This window comes from Gavialis gangeticus, unplaced genomic scaffold (genome assembly GCF_001723915.1).
Source record: "Gavialis gangeticus isolate Ggan-Ray unplaced genomic scaffold, GavGan_comp1, whole genome shotgun sequence".
Lineage (NCBI taxonomy): Eukaryota > Metazoa > Chordata > Crocodylia > Gavialidae > Gavialis > Gavialis gangeticus.
In genome coordinates, this window is record NW_017729033.1 from 70323790 (window position 1) to 70344302 (window position 20513).

Here is a 20513-nt window from a genome sequence, read left to right on the forward strand (position 1 = left end):
CACCACTATGTGCGCTCTTGGAGGCAGGGAGGAACTGTGCCCCCCAAATCTGTAAGTGGGGCGGGGGTGGGCTGCCTGCTGCAGGCTTGGGCTCCCACCCTGCTGCCCTCACCTGGGGCCTCTGCAGCCTAGCAGATGCGACTCGGCGCTGCAGGGCACAGTGGAGCCGTGCAGGAAAGCCGCTTGCCTCTGCAAGCTCTATTCTGCCCTGGCGATGCATCCCCTGTCTGTCTGGCAGCAGTGAGGGGCAGAACCTCGCACTTCTGACACCGCTGCAGCCGTGTGCACAAAGAATACATTGCCAGGGCAATGCAAAGCTTGCAGTGGCAAGCTGCTTCCCTATGTGGCCTGCTCTGCCTTGCAGCACCAGGACACACCTGCCAGGCTGTGGAGGCCCCAGGGGAGGGCAGCAGGGTGGGAGCCCAAGCCTGCAGCAAGCAGCCCACCCTGCTCCTGCCCTGCACACAGATCTGGGGGGCATGGGTCCCCCCTGTGTCCCAGGAGTGCATGAAGTGGTGGGGAAGCCAGCTCCTCCCCCCAGCCCCCTGACAAGCTGCCCATGGCCATGTCCCACTCCCCACCAGGGCACTGCGGCTGCACATTGTCCCTGTGCCTCAAGCCCCACACACCCTGGCTGGGCAGCAGCTCCAGCCCTGCTCAACTCCCTCCCTATGGGGGCCTCAATCCTCCCCCCATTTACCTGTGGGAACTGCTCTCCAGGCTGCCTGGTGGCCACATCCATATACATGCACATGGCATCCCCGCCCTCCTCCAGCTCCCTCCCAGACCCTTGCAGGCTGGAACTCTGCCAGTCTGCCGAGATCTCATTGCAAAACTGCAAAATCCATGGGTTTCTCTGCTAAAATGAGAAATCTGTGGTTTCCTCTGTTTAAGAGGAAAAATCACTGTTGGCACAGGAGGTGGCACAGAAGCATCTACTGCTACTCTTTTCAATTTTCAAGAAATTAAGAAAATGCAAAGTCATTCTCGTCCCCTCTTTTTCTTTCTTTCTCTTTCTGCTTTAGAAACCACCAGATTTATCAATCTGGAATAGCGAAGGACTAGTACCTGCAAGAAAGTAGGAAGGAGAGCCATTTAGCTCCATCCTAAAGCCACTAATATCATTATTTTCCTTCGTGTGTCTTACTCAGAGGAGATGAATCAAACATTTGCTTAATTGCTCTAAAATATATACGTGCTCATGTGGATGGAAACACATTTCCTATCTCTGTATTTAATTCTCATTTGCCTAAACTGTCTCCAAGCAACTGCTTGAATAATCAATGCCTGCTGACAGATTTTTTTTGTGGTTGTATAAAATTCTTTATTTTTACATCTACAATTCAGCTCCTATTGAAAAAGAAGTGCCAATAATTAATGCAAACGGCGGTGTTTTGTTTCAGTGGAATGAAACTGGGAGGCCAATTCATTTTGCCCTGATGTCTGCAGCTGTTTGCCTGAACATCACAAAAACAGTTCTGTTAAATGCTGGCTGGTGGTAGACGAATGCCTGGATCTTTGAAATGAGAATAATCCCAAACAGGTGGCACATATTCACAGCTGAACTGGAGAAATCCAGGTAAATCCAACTAATGCAGAAATCTTTTATATGACAGACTCAAACAACCACTTCTTTTTCTCTCTCATTTTCCCCTTCAGGACTGCCCTCCCCCCTTGAGCCCTTTAACCCCAAATGTAACGATTTTGTACAAAGGGGAAGTGGCAGTAAAAGCCCCAAATTCTTTGGGAATCTGCCTCAGAGGGTGACCTGCCACCAGGGTCAAACCAAACCAAAGCAACACCAGATTCCATGTCACTGCTGTCAAGCTTCAATCCCCTTTCGAAAATTAGCCCCAAAGTCTCACTGCATAGTTTTCAACTGCCTCACTCATTAACTCTGTGCTTATCTTTCAAGGTATATTAATGCATTTAGAGTCTGGATTAACTTGTCCATCACTATGTCACAATTCAATCCCTGTGCTGGATGGCAAAGAGTTTGATTCATTGTGTCAAGGAGATAAGTGAGAGGCTACCAGGAGAGAAACATGCTATTGGATGACAAATTGTTGCTAGAAAGGGTGTTTAATTTTATAGGCTATTGCCTGAGTCCCTGATTCAAAGATGGTGTTAAAGCAGGGGAAACACACTGTCAACACTGAGGCTCCTCAGCCTCCCTTGGCTCTCTTCTGTGAAAGACCTTCCTAGTAAGAACTATGCCTTGCAAGAATTAAAACATGAGAATTTCCAGTCAGCCTTTGGAACAGCATATATTTATGACACAGATGGTTATAGAGTGTTTCTCTGCATCCTTCTTGCAGCTCTGAGGATCACCTTCCATGTCAGGTCCACCCAGAAGAAAGCTGTTGCTCCTGTACACATTCCTCCAAAATTAACCAGTTATTCATATCTTAGACTGTGCCAGAAATGGCTTGTCCCCTCTTCTACACTGGGGTGACAGTGGTCATGACCAGGAAGGGCAGGGACTAGCCACGGGGACTCAGTTGAGAACTCACCACAGGGAACCCTGTTTTCCCTGTATTTTATGACAGCTTCTTTTTGCTTCTTTATAGACACCCCAACTGACCCCAAAGTTTTTGGAGAATGAATGGCATTTTGGGTGCAGGGACACACTAGCAGAAGGGAGGAGAAGAGGCGAAACTGGGAGCTGCTTTGGAGAATTAAACAATTGGAGTGTTATATAATATTTGACATAGGTTGCCCAGGTGTCTGCTTACTGGCTTTATTCCTAACTATTGAGCTGTAAATTCTTCAGGGCAGGGCCTCTTTTCTACTCTGAAGGAGAGGATGGTGCACAGATTGTCAGCTTCACTAAAGCAGAATGTACTGAGTAGGGAGGAGAGACATTTTAGCCAAGCAGGTTGGGGTAAACTTCTTACAGTGTCCAGGGATGTGATGTCCACATGGAGCAGCTGTGACCTGGGTTTTAAGGGACTATGATGGTTCCTACTGAGTAAATGGCAAAGAAGCCACTTATCTAGCATTGACAAAGGAAAGGCTAGGATGTAATCCTACTTCCATGGGAAATCATAGCTATTCAAACTTGACTGCTAGGCCTTTAGGGCCATCCTCTTTTCACATTTTGAGGCCCTTCCTCTCTACCCTTTTCTTTTTGTTCGTCTGAGAAGCCCCAAATGTTTTGAAAAGACAATCTATCACCGGTGCTGATCTGTTTGGTGGGGACATTCCTGGCAGTCCAGCTCTCCTCTGTGGATTCTACATAGAGAACCAATGCTTGTTCATAGACAACTGTAAAATCTGAGACTTCACTAAAGAGCCTTTGAAAAAATATAGATGTTGCTAAACCCAAACCATACTAAACCATAAACTTTTAGAAAGTGCGCATTTGAAAGTAGCTTGCTTGCTGCTGCTTCACGGTAAATACTGTTGTCTATGTCTATGTCTACATCTATATCTGGCATAGTGTGGTTTCAGAACTACAGCAGTATTCAACATTACCAGAAGCATTTTTTGTTAGTCTAAATCAGGGTTATCCAACTTCCGAGTGAGTGGGGGTCACAGGCCCTCTGGCCACTCACTGCACACTCGCTGGGCCATATGCTATGTCTCGCTGCATGGGCACACCCCCACTGCACCATGGAGCAAGCATCCCTCCACTTCAGTGTGCCAGTGCCCCTGCCCCATGGCGAATGCCCTCCCACTACATGGTACCAGTGCCCTCACCCCCAATATGCTGCTCCATGTTTCCCTCCCCTCTGCCACATGGTGGGTACCCATCCCTGTTGTACCATGATGGCATACCCATGCCATGCAGAGTTCCTGGGTATCCCAAGTCTTCTGGCTGTGATCTCCTTTGATTGTGCTGCCCTGCCCTCAGAGGCAGAGGTAGGCAGTGGAAGCTGGAGGAGGGAGCCTGGAGACACTGCCTGGAGACACTACCAGCAGCAACTGTAGCAGTGTGGGAAGCAGTGCCTGGACCAGGAACCCAGAGACCACAGCTTAACCCCTTGGGGCCACATGCAGTCTATGGGCCAGTAGTTGGACAGCCCTGGTCTAAATGTCTTCTTGGTCAGATAGGAATCATAGCACTTTACCTGGACACTGGGTTTGCGTGCTGATATAAGGTCCTTCAGCATTTTGACCTCAGAGACTGTCACACCACCAACCATATAAAAAATCAGGAGAGGATGATCACCAGGGTGAGGACGATTCACCTATAATGGTAAAAGAAAGCCTTATTCATAATGCTTCAATTTATTCTGGAACATGCATGTTCTTGGCTACAAAGCTGCACATGGGGTAGTATTAACAGCATACTGCACTGGCTATTTATGGTAGGTCAAGACAGACTTGATAGACAAGACAGATTTTGTTGTAACTACTGATTAAAAGGAAACTCAGAAATTAATTTTACAACTCTTAATTTCTGTAGAAGCTCTGCTGAAACTTAACAGGACGCTGTCCTGTTAAAGGTCATTGGCCTGATTTTCAGAGGTGTAGGGAATTCACAGGGAAGTCAAGGGAAGCTGGGTAAGCACACAGCAAATCTGAACAAATGGACCAGTGGTTTTCAAAGGAACAAATGCATTTACTTGTTCTATCTAAGATCAGGAAAATAGATTTAGACTAATTATTCTTTTGCAATTCATCCAGTGAAAATAAAGTAGTTCCATCTGCTTCTGTTTAAAATAGGCTTCTAGTTGGGTTTCCTTTGATGGTCTCCTGCACTGGAACAATGCTTCAGTGTTTGGGTAGCAACTACTGTATGAAAAAGGCAGTCCAATCAAAATGCTATTTTAAGTATAAAATAATTAAAATTATGTAAATACTTTTCTTCATGTTAGATTTTGTAAACTGTTTATATTTTTAAGGTATGTAACCCAGGAACCTAAACTCTTTGGCATTATCTTTAACAAATCCTATTGGTTCAGTTAACTTATTTTTGTTACTCTTTGGATTCACTAGAATGCCTCCACTAACATCAGATTGGGTCACACTCAACAGATCATTTGGAGGCAACATCAATGGAACCATTACAACCAGTCTCATTATAGTGCATCACACTCAAAACTTTGGGCTCTGAGGCCCATATTTTGCACATTTTAGACTCTGCTCCTTTATATTTTTGTTGCTTTGTTATTTTCATCCTTTTTGTTTTTATTATTATTTGTTCTACAAAATGGAAGTGGTAACCCATGGCTGGGTGGAGCCTGGGTCTTTTCCTTTCACCACCATGTCATCTCTCTTTGAAGCCTGTTGCTACAGGCCCCTGGAGTATATCTCCTCATTCATTTTTTATTGTGGCTACCCTATATTTAGGCCTGGGGCAGTTGTTTATCTTGCAGCCAGTCCAGTTCATGCTTTCCCTTCCAGAGATGACAGGCAGTCTTCAGCAGAGGCTTTTCCCTTTGAAGCAGGCAAGAGGGATTGCAAACACTCTCTTTTGCCAAGCAAGCTGGCCTCTGATTATGCCATGGTCTGTCAAATGTTGCTCCCAGCTGCAGTGGTCTTGAATTCTTCAGGATTTTGGGATCAGGGTAGGGGTGCACTGATAAGAGATTTTGGGGGCTGATAGCAATAGCCAATTTTTAAGGGGGGATATTGGCCAATACCAATCCGATTTCTGATACTAGCCCAGCAGCTCGAAGAGCTGTGTCCAGCTGGTAAGTCTGTTGTGGTAGAAGGGGAAGGGAAAGGGAAGGGGTGTGGAGGGGGTGCAGATCAAGGCCCCTGTGGTGAGGGAGGAGTGAGGTTGTGATAGGGGGCTGGGGCAGGCACTGCCCAGCTGGGGCAGGGCAGGGCATGGGACAGAGGTGTGGCTCGTCTGCGGGTGTGGGGAGGGAGGGAGTGGCTCCTGCTGCTACATGCACCCCAGAAGAGCATGGGGGGGGCACATACCCCAGATGTGCACAGGGCAGGGCAGGGCAGGCTGCAGCTGAGGGCTGGGGCTGTGTTGGGCTTTTCCCAGAGGGGCCTGGTCTGGGCTGTGCTTGTGGTGGGTGGTGGTGGTTCTGGGAGGGGGGCTCCAGCCATGCCAAAATTAGCCATAGACCCTCCTCCCCACAGTCCCCCCATCCAGTGCTGCTGCTGCCTGCCCCAAACACAGCCCTGGCCCAATAACCCCTCTCCCGCCCCAACATGCTGGGAAGAGCCCGGCAAAGCCCCAGCCTGCAGCTGCAGCCCACCCTGCAGCAGCCCATGCAGATCTGGGGAACCCACACACCCATGCCCTCCCGGGGCATGCACAGCTATGGGAGCTGCCCCTCTCCCCAGGCAGCACCTGCCCTGGCCCCAGCCCCACTGCCTCCCTCACCACGGGGGCCTTGATCTTTCCCCTTACATCTCTCCCCTCCCCCCTCCCCTTCCACCACAACAGACTTACTAGCTGCACGCAGCTCTCCAAGCTGCTGGACTGTGCTCCAAGCTGCCTACATGCTGCGCTGTGGCTGCATGCATGCACAGGCATTTAATCAGCCCAATTATCGGCCACAACAGGCCAATTTCTGATACAGTCAATTTTCTTTATATCGGTGCCAATCCAATATCAGACTGATGTATAGACCTCTAGATCAGGCCAGCTAATCTGCATACAGTGAGTACTTAAACTCAGTATTTTGTATATGACATATGCTGTCTCAACTATCCTTCATTCATTCATCTGCCACCTGGGAGTAGAAATACGATTATGACAAACTCATGCATACCCCCAAATTAAACACTGCTTACAGTTTCTTTCCAATTAAAACAACAAATCCATGTACCATTTGAATCAATACATTACTCCCTTATTTTCTTTACACATGCTTTTGGGTTTACATAATTTCCCATTAAAAAGCAGTCATTATAATGTTTTATTTAAACATATTAACTACAGCAAAAAAACAAAATTCATTCTTATAAAAAAAGCTGTGATGAGCTCCAGTAAGATCTAAATATTTATGTAAAAAGTAGGTCAGAGAAGATTATAATTAGCCCAGTTACTAAGTATTACAGTGTTACATGTAGCTCTTGTAGCATACAGTGGACACAAGTTAAAGAGAAAACTGCTCACAAATATGGTAAATGTGAATATTGTTCACAACGCATTTGTGCTAGGGTACTCCTATGTAAAACAGGAACCAATAGATTCAAGCTTACAGGAACCAATAGATTTCAGTTATCAGTAATAAGCTGAGATATGAATAACTACTGTTAAGCTAGTTTCCACAGTAACCTAAATCATTCTGTTCTATTCTGGTGCTGGAAGTGATCAAAGACATACAGACTTGAAGAATTTAAATTTTAGATACTTACCTTTGAAAAAAATCTCTCTTTCTTAAGAACTTTATCAAATGAGTAATCTCACTGTAAATATGTACAAATAAAATTGGAAGCATTGTAAGATTATTTAACATTATGTAAAAAATGTTAATTGGAGAACGTATGTTTTCAAGGTTATACTGAAGGAGAGAATATCTTGAAAAATCATTTCCGTCAGCCAAAATAAGCCTGTCTCCAAACACATGGTGCATATATAAAACTTATTACTTTTCAGAAGACTGAAGTTCAAACCACAAATTCCAGAAATGCATATTAAAAATACTATTAGGCATGAAAGCTCTAAATTAAATTAAAGTTCCAAAGAAAAGCATTTGAGAACCTGTAATTTTGTTATGTTATGCACAAGTGTTTTGGAGGAGGACAATGCTTTGGGTACAAAATACTTGGAATGTAGGTTTCTGCCAAGATTTTTCTGTTTGATAATGCAACCACCCAAGGCTCTTGCTTTTGAAGAGACTGGCTCCATGTAGCTAAATATGACTCAGTCCTGTGGTACTGAAGAACTAAAATTAACTGTAACACTCTTTTGTGTCTATAAACTAGTCCTGGTTAAATTGTAGAAGTTTCTTTTCCTCCACAATAGTGCAAACAATTTTTCACTCATCTGTTTCAGGTGATTTTCAAGTCCTCAGAATCTCATATAAGCAACATTTCACTACCCCACAAATATTCTGCAGATCTTAAATTCACTCCCAGCTCAAAAATTCTGTGATGGAGAATTACTATCCATTCTAAAAGTCATGAGAAATTACCAGGGTACCTGTCCTTGGCAATTTTGGTAGGCAGAGAAAAGACAAGCAAAGAGAGAGCCAAATACAGTCTCCCTCTGTCTGTCAGGAAGATACAATATGTTGTGAGATGGTGACTGTTGCAGCTGGGACATCCACTCTGGCACCACCTCAGTTCTGTTACAAGGCCAGTCGAATGTTGGCTTACCATATGTCTAGGGCAGTCTGCCCTCATTTTCCTGCCATGTCTTGCTGTTACATTAATTTTTGTAAAGTGTGGGAGGCTGCCTATTATGTGCCCCGATGCCTAGGGAATTATACATGGCTCCTACTTCCCCTACACTGTGTCCCATACCTCACAGATGGCACACTGCCTCACACTGTGACCCACGCTCCAAAGTCTCACATGGGACTCTCACTCTCCACTGGAGCTTGCAGTCTCTGTGCCCTCACACTAGGCTCCAAACTCATGCTCCCTTACTGGGGCTCACTCACTCCCACCCCTTCGCTGGGGTTACTCCTCTGCCCTCTCACTGGGGCACCAACTCACAACTCCTCCCTGGGGCTAACTCCCTGTACTGCTTGTGGGGCTGGTCTATACACAGAACTTCAGGTTGCCCTTGCGGCCCTACTCTGTGTGCCCACAGTGCAACCCTTCAGGTTGCCCCCTGCAACCCTACTCTGTACCAATCCTGCACAGCCCTTCAGGCTACCCTTGAGGCCTTACTCTATTGGCCAATTTTCTCACTATGCTCCCCTCACAAGGGCCAACACTCTATCCCCTCACTGGGGCCAACTCCTTGCCCCCTCCCTGGGGCTTTGGGGTCTTACACCCCATGGGCTCAGGTGTCCAGAGATGTGCCTGACCCCACTGCTTCCCTACTACCCACTAGGTTGTGGGGACTGGGGCTATAAGGTGCTCCTTACATGCCTTTCACTGGGAGGCAACAGGCATGGCATTTCCTAGGGACCACCCCACCATGGGTGGACCCACCATGCCATCCTACCCTAGCGACATGTAGTTTTTGGTTAAGCCCCAGGACCAGGAGCCTCCTACCATCCCCATAGTTCCTGCCCTTACCTCTAAGGATGTTACAAGCAGCTGCTCAGCTGGGTGGTGTTCTTCCAGCTGCAAGCAACAGACTACTGGCTCAGCCCTGAGAGTCTGAGTTAAAATGGAGGCTGCTCAGCCTTCTCCTTCAATCACATGGCCCTCCTGTGGTCATTTGAGTGCCTCATCAGGGCTGGCCTGCACCTGCCAGCTGCCCTGCTGCCTGCTCTATGTCCTTAGAGTGGCAGGCACCAAAGGTGCTCTGCCACAAGGTTACAGTGTGCCTTCATGGAAAGTTATTTTGATTTGACTGAATTATAAGGATTTAAAAGACATTTTTCATGCAGATGCCCTAGTTTGGTTAGTGTTAGGATGCTTTTACACTCATGATCACCCAGCATTCGCTTGGTACTCTAGAAATGACCTTTGCAATGTGTAGATGAATTTGAATTTTTAAAAGTTCAGATTATGAAACACATGGAGCTGTATTACATAAACATACAAACACATATAGATACATATTTATTAAAATAATTAACCCTTCATTTTCCTGAGCATCAGTTTTGTACATTTATTGGAAAGGCAGAAATTCTGGGAAACTAGGTTCTTCTTGGGTTGTTGGTTGTAGCTGTGTTGGTCTAAGGACATAGGCAGGAAAGAGTCTCCCACTGTCTATGTCTAAGGACACAGGCAAAGTCTCTCATTGCCTGAAGAAGGATGTTTGCACCCGAAAGCTTGCAAATAACCTTTTCCCAACTATTTAGTTGGTTTAATACAAGATATCACATCTACCCAAAGAACCTCGTCTGCCTAGGTTGTTCTTGTAAAAATATTTGTGTCAGTGATAGACAAATGTATGTAGCATTGATTGTTAAATTGTTGGCAGGAAAAACCTTTATATTTGAACTTGGAATGGTGACTTTACCTTCATGAACATGCTGAATCCAGTTTTTAGGAGATCGGTGAGGCCTGCAGACATGTGTTCAATATCAACAGGATCAGGTCGATCGGAATTAAATATCTCCTCCACTACCTGCTTCAGTAGCGGCTTGTAAGTGGCCTGCAAAAATACATGCGCTGTTTCCATTAATGTGGGTAGGAAGCTTTTGTCCCAGAAAAGAAACTAATTAAATACATCTTCAAATAAGACCAAAGTAACATCTTAAAATAAGACCAAAGATACATTTATGCACACTTGTATTCATACATATGTATATCTACATCTATCTATTCTATTTTTTTATTTTAACACATTTTTAAGAAAGGTTTACAAGGTCTAAAAAAATAAATTTACTTGTGATAGTCCACATTCTGTTTGTGTTCCATGAATAAAGGGAGGGAAGAAAGAAAACATGAAGGTTTTGGGGAGAAAAGGTAAACTGATGGCCAAAGTGCTCTGCCACTTGTATCAAAGGAGAGTGCATGTAGGAGCTTAGGGTGCAGACAGAAGTGCAGCTCCGTGCTGTAACTGAGAATGCTTTGCATGAAGCCTTCTGAGTTGCGATAATCACCTGGACCAAACAGAAGTTCACTGTTGGTTCCAGGGGGAGGGGAACTGACTGCCAGCCTGCAGTCAGTTTCTCCTAGCAAAGGCCCCTCCTCCCTCCCAGCCTGCGCTGTTTTCAGAATGGAGGTGAGAGGAAAGGGAGCAGAGGGAGCTCATTCCAGGGGTTCCCCAGCTGGGGCTGGAGGGTGGGGTGGGTGGATTGGAACTCCCCGCACCTCAGGGGGGCTCCATTCCACTCATCCCACCCTCTAGCAGAGGCTTAAAAAAACCCAGAACAAACTTCCTCTGTTCCCTTTCCCTCCTGTTCTGAAAACAGCAACAGACTGGGAGGCAGCCCAGACAGAAGTTAGTGAAGATGCTATGTTTTGAAATGCCTTCATCTGAACCCTTATGCAATGAGAGTTCAGATTTTTGTAGTATTGGACCCTTTTAAAGTGCTTTGCAGCTGTGCACTTCTGCTTGGTCACGGCTGTAGAATGCTTTCAGGGGCTATATCAGGCAAAAATTGACATTTCTGTTTGTGCCCTTAGATTTCCTGCAAATCCCAGACTCTTAGGGTACTGCAGAGAGGGCACAGCAAGGTGGCCATTTCCTGTAGCTCTTTTCAAATCGAGATGCCATCATTCCAGAAAGCAGCATGATTTTGTTGATAATTTAGCCAGAAATAGCTGCCTTGTTTATTTTAGCATACTGATGTCCATGATGTAATGACAGCTAGAGAAGGGCAATCATATTATGGGTGAATAACAAGCAGGGCCATCTTGGGGGGTGGGGGTATGTGTGAATTGGGGCGACTGACCATCAGTGGCTTCTTCGCATCTGGGGTATGTGGAATCAGGGTGGGGCCCCACATGGGCTGATTTGCCCCAGGCCCCGTGCCCTGCTCGGGTCAGCTCTGATAACAAGTCCTAGTTCTAGCTCAGACAGAGCTATAAGAAGAGCAATTATGAATCTCTAAACTCTGTCTTAGGAAGTGGGCACTCCTACTTCCTAACTCAACAGGAGAAGCAAGGTCATGGAAAGGCAATCTGGGGCCTTAAATACATCGTGACATGCAGCCTCCTGTGTTTCTGCTCTCCAGGTCTGGCTGGGCAAGTGGGGAGAGCACATCGCCCCTTGTCCTGAACAATTAAGGGTGGGACAAGGGGTGATGTGTGTTTCACCCAGTGAAATTAATCAGCTATGTCACAACACAATGTGGCACAGCTGATTCACTTGGCGAAGTCTGTTTCTTGCCAAAGATGGGAAGTGATCCACAGGGAGAGGAGTAGGCAACAGCATAACTAAAGGGAGTTAGGCATGGGAGAGTGATGAGGGCACTAGGGCACAACTTAGGCCCACTGCTCTCCCAGCTGCTGCACTGCCACAGGCTGTGGCCTAGCTGTGGCCACTGTCCCATGCATTGTCACTGCCCAGGCTGCAAAACTGCTCAGTTACACCTATGGCAGTAGGTTCACATTTGGACTTCTGATAAGCTGTTGACATGGATACTGTCCACGCAATGCTCTAGAATTGTGTCCTCAGCCATTCTGAGGTATTGTGTCTAATTCTCCCCTTAATTACATCAGAATAGGTAAGAGGAAGGTTTTTTTGTGCTACAGACTGGTGTGAACTGGTAAAAGACCTGAGCTAGCAAATGCTTTTCATAGTATGTAAAACAGCAACCAGGTGATAATTTTTAGCATCCATCAACCTGGGTGAATTTGAATGGGTGATCAAGAACTGAAAGATTTCCACTACAAATCACTTGAACTATACAGTCGTTTTAAAAAAAAGGCGTTTAAGATTACTAAAGATATTAGGGACCCTGAGGGACAAACCCTTTTTTACTGAAATCCTAACTGACTTGGTGTTTGGTTTACGGTTTTCATACTTCTGGCAAAGGCTTAAAACATTAAAATAAATAACTGTAGTAGTTTCAGGAATGAGTGCAATGATCTTATAAAATTAGCTCATTTCAAATTTAATATACAGTATTCCCTTACTGTGCTACTCCAGGGGTGTCACATCTCTAATTTTCTTACACGGTTAATGTGTGATTTCAGTCATGCTGTGTAAAGGATGAATGAAAGAGGCATTGTTTATGACAAATACAAAAGCAGAAAGGAAATGAAAATCTAACTGTTCAACGATACAACTTGGAAAATGAAATTTTCTATAGTAATCATGGTAATAAAAAGAGAAAATTTCTGTCCAACAGTTTACAATGTGAGAAACAAAAATTGCATTTTTGCATACAATTACACGAAAGAAGAATTATACAACTTTAGCCCTCCTCACAGCATATGTGCATACATTTTAATTAAACCAACAAAGCAAAATACAACAGACATTAGCTGCACTTTCTTTGTGTTGTAGAACACTCCCAAACTTGTGTCAAAGTTAGACATGCAATAATCGTATATCTGAAACACTATTCACAAAGTTGAAGTTTTGTGGTATAAAATCTGTTTAATATCCACATAATGCCCCAGATGAGGAACAGAAAAAAGACCCTTAAATGAAATATTTGGAGCAGAGATCAAAAGCAATGTTAAGCAAAGAACCTACTGCATGAAATTTAAGGATAATAGGATCTGACTATAGTCATGACGACATTCATAGGCCACAGGTTTTACAAAGAGATTTCTGGTTTCGGGTCACTGACTACCCAGGCTCTGAAAATCAGGCCCCTTCAGCATGTCTTGTGTTGGCCTCCCAAAAAACTGAGAAACATGAAGTCACTTGACATTTTGCCAACAATTTTACAATACTTTACAAATCTTAATGTACATTGCCATATTAAAATTGCATTAACAAAATCTCTAAACGCCTACCCTAATTACCAACCTGGATATTTTAAAATGTTGCTTTTTTAAAAAATTACAATAGCAGCCAAACCATAAAGCCTGATTGTGGAGTGTTGTGGCACATGACTATGAGATTAACTGATCAGCTTACTTTAGCATAAACATGAATTTGTTTTATAATGGACATTCATAATTGTAAAAGTCTTTGTAAGTTTCCTAGAAACTGTTGAGATCAGTATATTACTGCTCAGAAACATACCCAGGCTAACAACATTTTAAAGAAATATGGTTCAAACATCAGAGCAGAGTCAGTTTGGTGAGCCCAGACATTGGTGACTTTGTATATGGACAGATGTTCAATTCCATGCTGCAAATTTCATGGACATTTTTAAATGCTGAAATTTGCAGTCCTGGAAAACTTGGAGGTGTGTGTGTCTATGGAGACATAACAAGTTCTCTAGTCTTCTGTCTGGAGAGCAATAGGCCACCTCAAAGGCGAGCTCTCCTGCCAGGGAGCTGCTCTTTCAATCCTATGACAGACAGACAGTCTGCCTCTTCCTCTCACCCCTGCACACCTCCGGGTCTCCCTCCCTGTACACAGCTCCAGGTCTGGAGCAAGGGAATAGGAGGCAATGCATCTGTCTGGCAGAGATGGTCATCTATGGGAGAATGGCCCTTCTCTGTGCACCTCTCTGGGTCACCTGGACGTGGTACCTGGGTTGGAAGCAGAGGCAGCTGTGTGGAAATACCCCTCGCCTGTGAGCATACCGGGGAACCAGAGAGCTGCAACATGCTTAAGTAGCCCTCCAGCTCTTGCCACTTGTCATGTAGGGGAACCATTTTTTTGTCTCACCTCAGCTCCCTACAGTGGGTGGGCTCCTCACTGACAGACAAGGGGAGGAGCCTTCAATGAGCTGTGCAGCCCTCAAGAGCACTCACTGGTTACAGCAGTGGTCCACAACCTTTCTGGACTCAAGGCACCCTTCCATAATTGTTGTGAATTGAGTGGCACCCAGTTAAAAAAATGAACTGATATATTCCAGTGCTTGCCTCCTTGCAAAGGGGCTGGGCAATGGGGGAAGGGTATCAGGAAGGCAGTGACAAGTCTGAGCCTTCACTTATCTGATCATCTCCTCCAACCCTTTTTATCTCTTCAGACCCATTACACCCTTCAAAGGTTCTGGCGGCACCCCAAGATACTGTGGCACCCTGGCTGAGAATCACTGGGTTCTGAATCAGCTCATATGAACGGCTCCTCAAGCTACATTCCCCTCCCAAAATGGAACCAATTTCCCTTTTTAAAAGGAGAGGGACCTGGGTCCCTGCCCCTTGCACTCTTGTAGCAGCAGTTGTGGTTTTGGACTAAGATCTGTCTGACAAAAGATCTGGACAGAGGAACTTGTATCCATCTGTAGAGGGTTTCCAGCCGAAGACAGAGCTGGATCGTTTGTCCCCCAACCATTCCACATGATCTTTTCCCATCTCCCTCCTGCAGGATGCTGGCTACCTTCAACATTTCCAGCTGCAAAGGGCTGATAAACCTGTAACTGCCACACAAGACAATCCAAAACTTGGCTCCAGTTAAAAGCAGGCTATACCCAAAAGTGCACCCTTTCTTGCCAGAAACATTTTAGAAGGACTTTCCTTTCTATTCCCGATGACTTGCACAGGACAGCTAATAAAAGTATTTATGATTTTATGCATTTTTAGAAATCATATTGGTCGTAAATGTCAGAGGACACTTCATTAGCTTTTCAGTAATATTTTGTAATGCTTGAGTTTCCATTTCTACTTAACTGTATTGTAGAAACTGCAGCCCTTTGCTGGGCTGCAACAAAGTCTGAAGTTTGGGAGGATTCTTTCTGGACAAAGATCAGGGTCAAATTTAAATAGTCTTTTAAAAACTGATTACAACATGCTCTTCCCATATGGCAACTGCCTATTTCTAACTAAAACAGTTACGCACTTTGGAAAATAAATAGCTGTGGTCCTGATGACCCAAACTAGGAAAGAAAATTACATTCATTTCAGTAAACAGAAACTGTATTAGCAGCTAGTTCTGCAGAGGGAGAATGGCCTCTTGCCATTGTGAAAATGAGACAGAAGGTAGATTGAAACCAAGCCCTTGGTATGCATAAAGACATGTTGTTTCAATATGTAATGATGGATCCCAGCCCGCTAGACTTGAGTGAGCTCAACCATGTACATGGAACATATACAATATTGCAACATTGCTGTCTGAATCCTGAGGTCCTTACTCATGAAAATTCCCATCAACCTCAATGGGGATTTGCCTGAGGCAGGACTGCAGATTTCGGGAAACTCCTGGTAATTAAATCATTTCTGAAACCTCTTGTAAAAATATTCCATAGGGTAGAAAAATGTTTTGTATCCCTACATGAGTAAAATGCATCCTATTTGGAAAGGTATACTTCTCACTCTGTGCTGAACAACATAATAGAGATGGGGGAAAAATATCTACTTGCCTGGTGGATGTTGCTCCCGGGGATATGTACAGAATTAAACTGTTTCATATGCATTCGAGCTTTTGATACGTCCCAGAGGGACTTAAAGATACTGTCCACTGCAGCCATGGCTTTCTCAAATGTCAAGGTCTGAGCTGAATCGCAGCCTGAAATAATACAGAAATGCAGAGCTATGTGAGCAAAGGTCTTGCAACTGTTTTGATCATAAGTAGTGAGAAAAGGATGGTGAGGAGGAAATTTTAAATTAGTTTAATATTTTTAGACTTTAGAAACCAACATGTACATACAGCATTCTTTTGGCATGGAACAGTAAGCAGCCATGAATCCTCTCAGAAAGCAAATAAAGGCAAAAATGTACAATAAATGCACTTTGAATCATAAAATAATTTAACCAAAATACTGTAAATTTTGGGCTCTGCAGCAGGCAGAAAAAGTGCTTACATCACCAGTTTTAAAAGGTATAAATCTGCCCTAAAACCACCTCCTTCATTTTCCAGCGTAGGGTAACACATCCTTGAAAGCAAGTCCACTCCTGTCTCAGGACCTAAACACTGTCCTGCAGTTCCGTGACTGGGAATGCCTTTCTTACCTGAGTTGGAAAACTTTGTGGCAAACACTGTGAACTAGGAATGCCAATGAGAAACTGGAAGGTGCAGTGTTTTTTAAACAGCAATACATTCCACAAGATACAGAATTCCTATATATTGCTGGAATTCATTTGCCCAAAGAAGCTCCACACTAAGGTGAAAAACTTGAATTACATTAAGGTCTTTCTTTTTAATCTACACTTATCTGGATCTCCACCAGCAGGAGGCTCAAATGATTTCCACAGGCTATATACAATATTCATGACTTGCTAAAGAAGGACTCTAGTCTTTGGCTCTAATCACTGCATCATATAGGTTGTACTGCTAAGATGACTGGAAACAGAGTTTTCTGAACACAAAGTCACTCTGTCCAAGAACTGATCACAATAAAGAATTACAGTAAAAGCTGTGTTAACCGGCATTTTACTAACTGGGATATTCTGTTAACTGAAATTTCCAATATCCCCCAATACAGATCCTCACTTACCAACCAGAATCTTTGCCGAGTCTATCTGGCATGCATATGCGCATCAAGTATTTGCACTACAAATATGGCACTGTCTTCCTTATAACTCTCAGATAACTGGAATTTTTAGATAATCAGCACCCCCTTACCTTACTCATGCCAGATAACAAAGCTTTTACTGTACTACATAATTATTTTTTTATATTACCAGTTCATTTTTGCATCCAGATACCTGCATAACCTTATGCTTTTGCTTCTGCTCTCCTTTCCTACCACTCTGCCATCTTCCAACAGTAATGGATGAAGAGAGTATAATAGGCCTCATTACCAACAATACCTAGTACTTTCTCTTTTTGTACAATGTAATCCACAAATGCCAACCCGTTTGTCTGAATAGGCTTTTACTGGTGTAACTAGGGCACTGTGTGGGTATAAAGGTCTGCCTATAAGAGCCAGATTGAAGGAACAAGCCCTTAGACTGGAAATTCTTTAGGACTGTGTTTTAAAACACTAAATCAGGTTTAGAAATATTCTTTGCCACAACTGGAGGTGTAGCCAACCTTTCTGTAGAGCAATCACAGACCAGAAAAAACCAAAATTCTGCAGATTCACAGAGATGTTCTATTAATAAATCAGCTTGCATGAGACTGATGTGCATAGACAAGAAAAACAATTTGCCCATCCATCTTGTAATTGGAAGGTGTGCCCAGTTCCTGTTCATTAACAAATTAGGGCCTACAGCCTTCATCCCGAGGACAGTTACATACCCATAACTTTACTTAAGTAATCCTCTGAGATTAATAGGACTGCTCACACAGATATGGTTGTGTGTGTATGCATGTACAGAAATGGGGCTTAGCAGATTATAAATTGAAATCAATCATATACAATTGGTGTTGAATATACAACATAAATAAAGAAAACACCTCAATATTTTCATTCTATGATCTGGTAGTTATGGCAAATTTAGGCATTAACAGCAGCAAGTACAATAAATTAAGATTTTAAATGGTCAGTAGCTTTTGAGTCCATCTTCCCTGTAAGTAAAATAAAGGTACTAATATTTTGAAAGAGCTACTTGATCCTTATCTAGTGATGTGGAGATTGTATGGGCTAACTAGTTAATATTTATAAAGTGCTCTAGAGATCGAAAGCATGTTGCAAGAGCTAAGTAACATTTTTACATTACCAGATGGCCCTTCTTCACTGTCTTCAGTCACAAGAGCTGAGCTTTCTCTTTGTATGTACACATCAGATGGAAGATTTGTTCCTGTTTGCATAAAGACTTATTTTTCTTTTGTGCTTTCTTCAACATGTTATTGGAAGAGAGCCACTGCTGTTGGCCAGAGTGAGCCTTGCTTTGTTAAGCAAGTTCAGGTGAGGTAAAATCACATCAAGCAGAGTTGGATGTCTTTGCTTTGAGCACTTTTCTTTCCTCCTCCCTCCCCACACCCGTTCTTGTTTTTGTCATTTAAAAGCTCTTTGTCTTATCTTGTCAATTATTTTCCTCATTTACAGAAACAGATTTTTTATTTGATCTTCTCTCCATTGTTGACAGCTCTTTTCCTTTTTTTAGTGCTTCAAGAACAGACGTTTTGTCAAGGAGTTTTAAACCAATCTATCACTTTCCATTTGTTCTGAAATGTGAAGACCAATTACTGAGGACCACTGTCTCGTTTTTCATGCAGTCATTCATCTCTATGCAAAGCAGATATTAAATGCCATGACAAGTCAGAGAACAGATAAGTCTGATTTGACAGTGTGTTGGTTACATCTTCACTGCACAGGTTTTTAATGAGTACACAAGGTACAAGGTGATGAGAATCAGGCCTTAGATGTATATATTACCACGTATACACGATCCTCTTTTCTTTTATTAGCCAGCCACAGTCCTACGCAATTCAGTTGGTGCTTTTCTGTTTTTGCTGCCTCTTTTGTTTTTATTATTTTTAGCCACAACCCTCTGTGTTTATTCGGTTAAGTCTACTGAGTATTGCATTGTTCTTTCTACAAGTACCCATACTACATCTTGCTTATTTTCTCTTTTGAGACCAGATTGCAGTTGAACCATTTTTTGGATGAATGTATGCTGTTTCACGACTCAATTAACTACCCAAAACTAATTTCTGAGGAAATATTGATTTTACATATTGTTAGAAACCTGTGCATGGGCGAACCCTGGAGCCCCGAGTTTCTTCCCACTGTGCTGCCACTCACCCCAAGGAACAAACTGAAGTTGCCCTAAAATAACTTCTCATCCCAGCACGTCGTTTCCTTTGCCTTTACACAGGACTCTGCAGCTGCAGTGATGGATCTTTGCTGGCCCTAGATGTTTCTCTTAGGTCCCCTCTCTCCATTAAGAGAGTCAACCTGGAATATCACTTGGCCAGAAATTATTATTTCTGCTGGCAATCAGTAATGAGTCAAACAGCAAAAGGATTTATTACATAGGATGAAAGAGTTATGCAAACAAAACAGACTAAAGGTCTGGAGCCAGAAAATAAAACAAGTATAAATTCTCACCCTCTCATCTGGCTACCCCGGCCCTCCATGAAAGTCCTTGCCAGGGTTCTAGAGACCGACTTTCCTGTTGACTCTGCCAGTCCAGGTGACTGGCACAGCGAGCCCCCAAAGCATGAGATCCAAAGACAAATAATCTAGCCTAGGTAGGCCCTAAAAAGGCTGCAAGCCATACCCCAATTAGCATTCTTTTAATGCTCATAAGTCACCAGAATCCTACATGATGGCTAGAAAAAGATATTTAGAGATCACTGTTGGGAACTGGCTTGTAGATAAAGTTTAATCTTAATTTGATTAAGACATGCATTAGAACAATGGTCCAGGGAAATGGCAAGGGTTAATTGGTTTTTAGAAGCCGGTTGGTAATAAAGTTTCTTTCAAGGCAGACACCATGTCTGAGGCCAGTGGATAAGCGGCCATAAACAGGCTGGGAAATATGAACTGTGTACACAAAACTTGAAGTAAAGTGGCATTCAGTCACAACAATCAACTGCAAAGCCCTTGGGATTTTCAGTTTTGGTGGACACGCTGGGGCATGTCTAAATTAAGACACCGGTAAATGATCAAATTAAGATGTGATGGTTTTGTTGTAACAAGGGAATATGCTGACAGAACAGAACGTGGACAGTATGATGAACACAGAAAGACCAATCAACTATTTTTGGGAATGAAGAGTCATCAGAAAAAAAATACAAAAGGAGGAATTTCAGTGTAGCAAAGGGTCCCCTAGGGGGGAACCTGAGGCCACCATAGACAGAGAGCACACTACTATCTCATCGACCCCACTGGAGGGGGGTGTGGGCCTTGGCCCTCAACCTCCAGGCTCCTGACATCTGATAGTCAAAAAAGAACCTCAGTGTAAAGCTCATGTATTGGCAAGACATACCATCCTTCTGTGACAGCCCTAGAACTGGTAGGTATAGAATTGGGGGTGGGGAGGGCAGCATTTTGTCTGCCTTGCCTGCATTATTCTTATCTGCTATCACTGTGTATCAGTAAAATTTGCTTATTATCAAATGCAAAAATTCATGGTTGGTCTGAAGGTTTGGGTCTACTTGAAACAAGGTATCTGGACCATAA

At 43.6% G+C, this 20513-nt stretch overlaps 1 protein-coding gene across 1 annotated transcript in view; it reads right to left on the reverse strand.

Annotated features, from left to right (window-relative positions):
* SCFD2 (sec1 family domain containing 2) overlaps positions 1-20513 on the reverse strand; it is a 506912-nt gene that overhangs the window by 4696 nt on the left and 481703 nt on the right. The window contains exons 7-9 of the mRNA XM_019525890.1: positions 15861-16006; positions 10004-10138; positions 4074-4193 (exon numbers count right to left, since the gene is read on the reverse strand). Coding sequence (XP_019381435.1) covers positions 4074-4193; positions 10004-10138; positions 15861-16006 — 401 coding nt within the window. The remainder of the gene's footprint in view (positions 1-4073; positions 4194-10003; positions 10139-15860; positions 16007-20513) is intronic.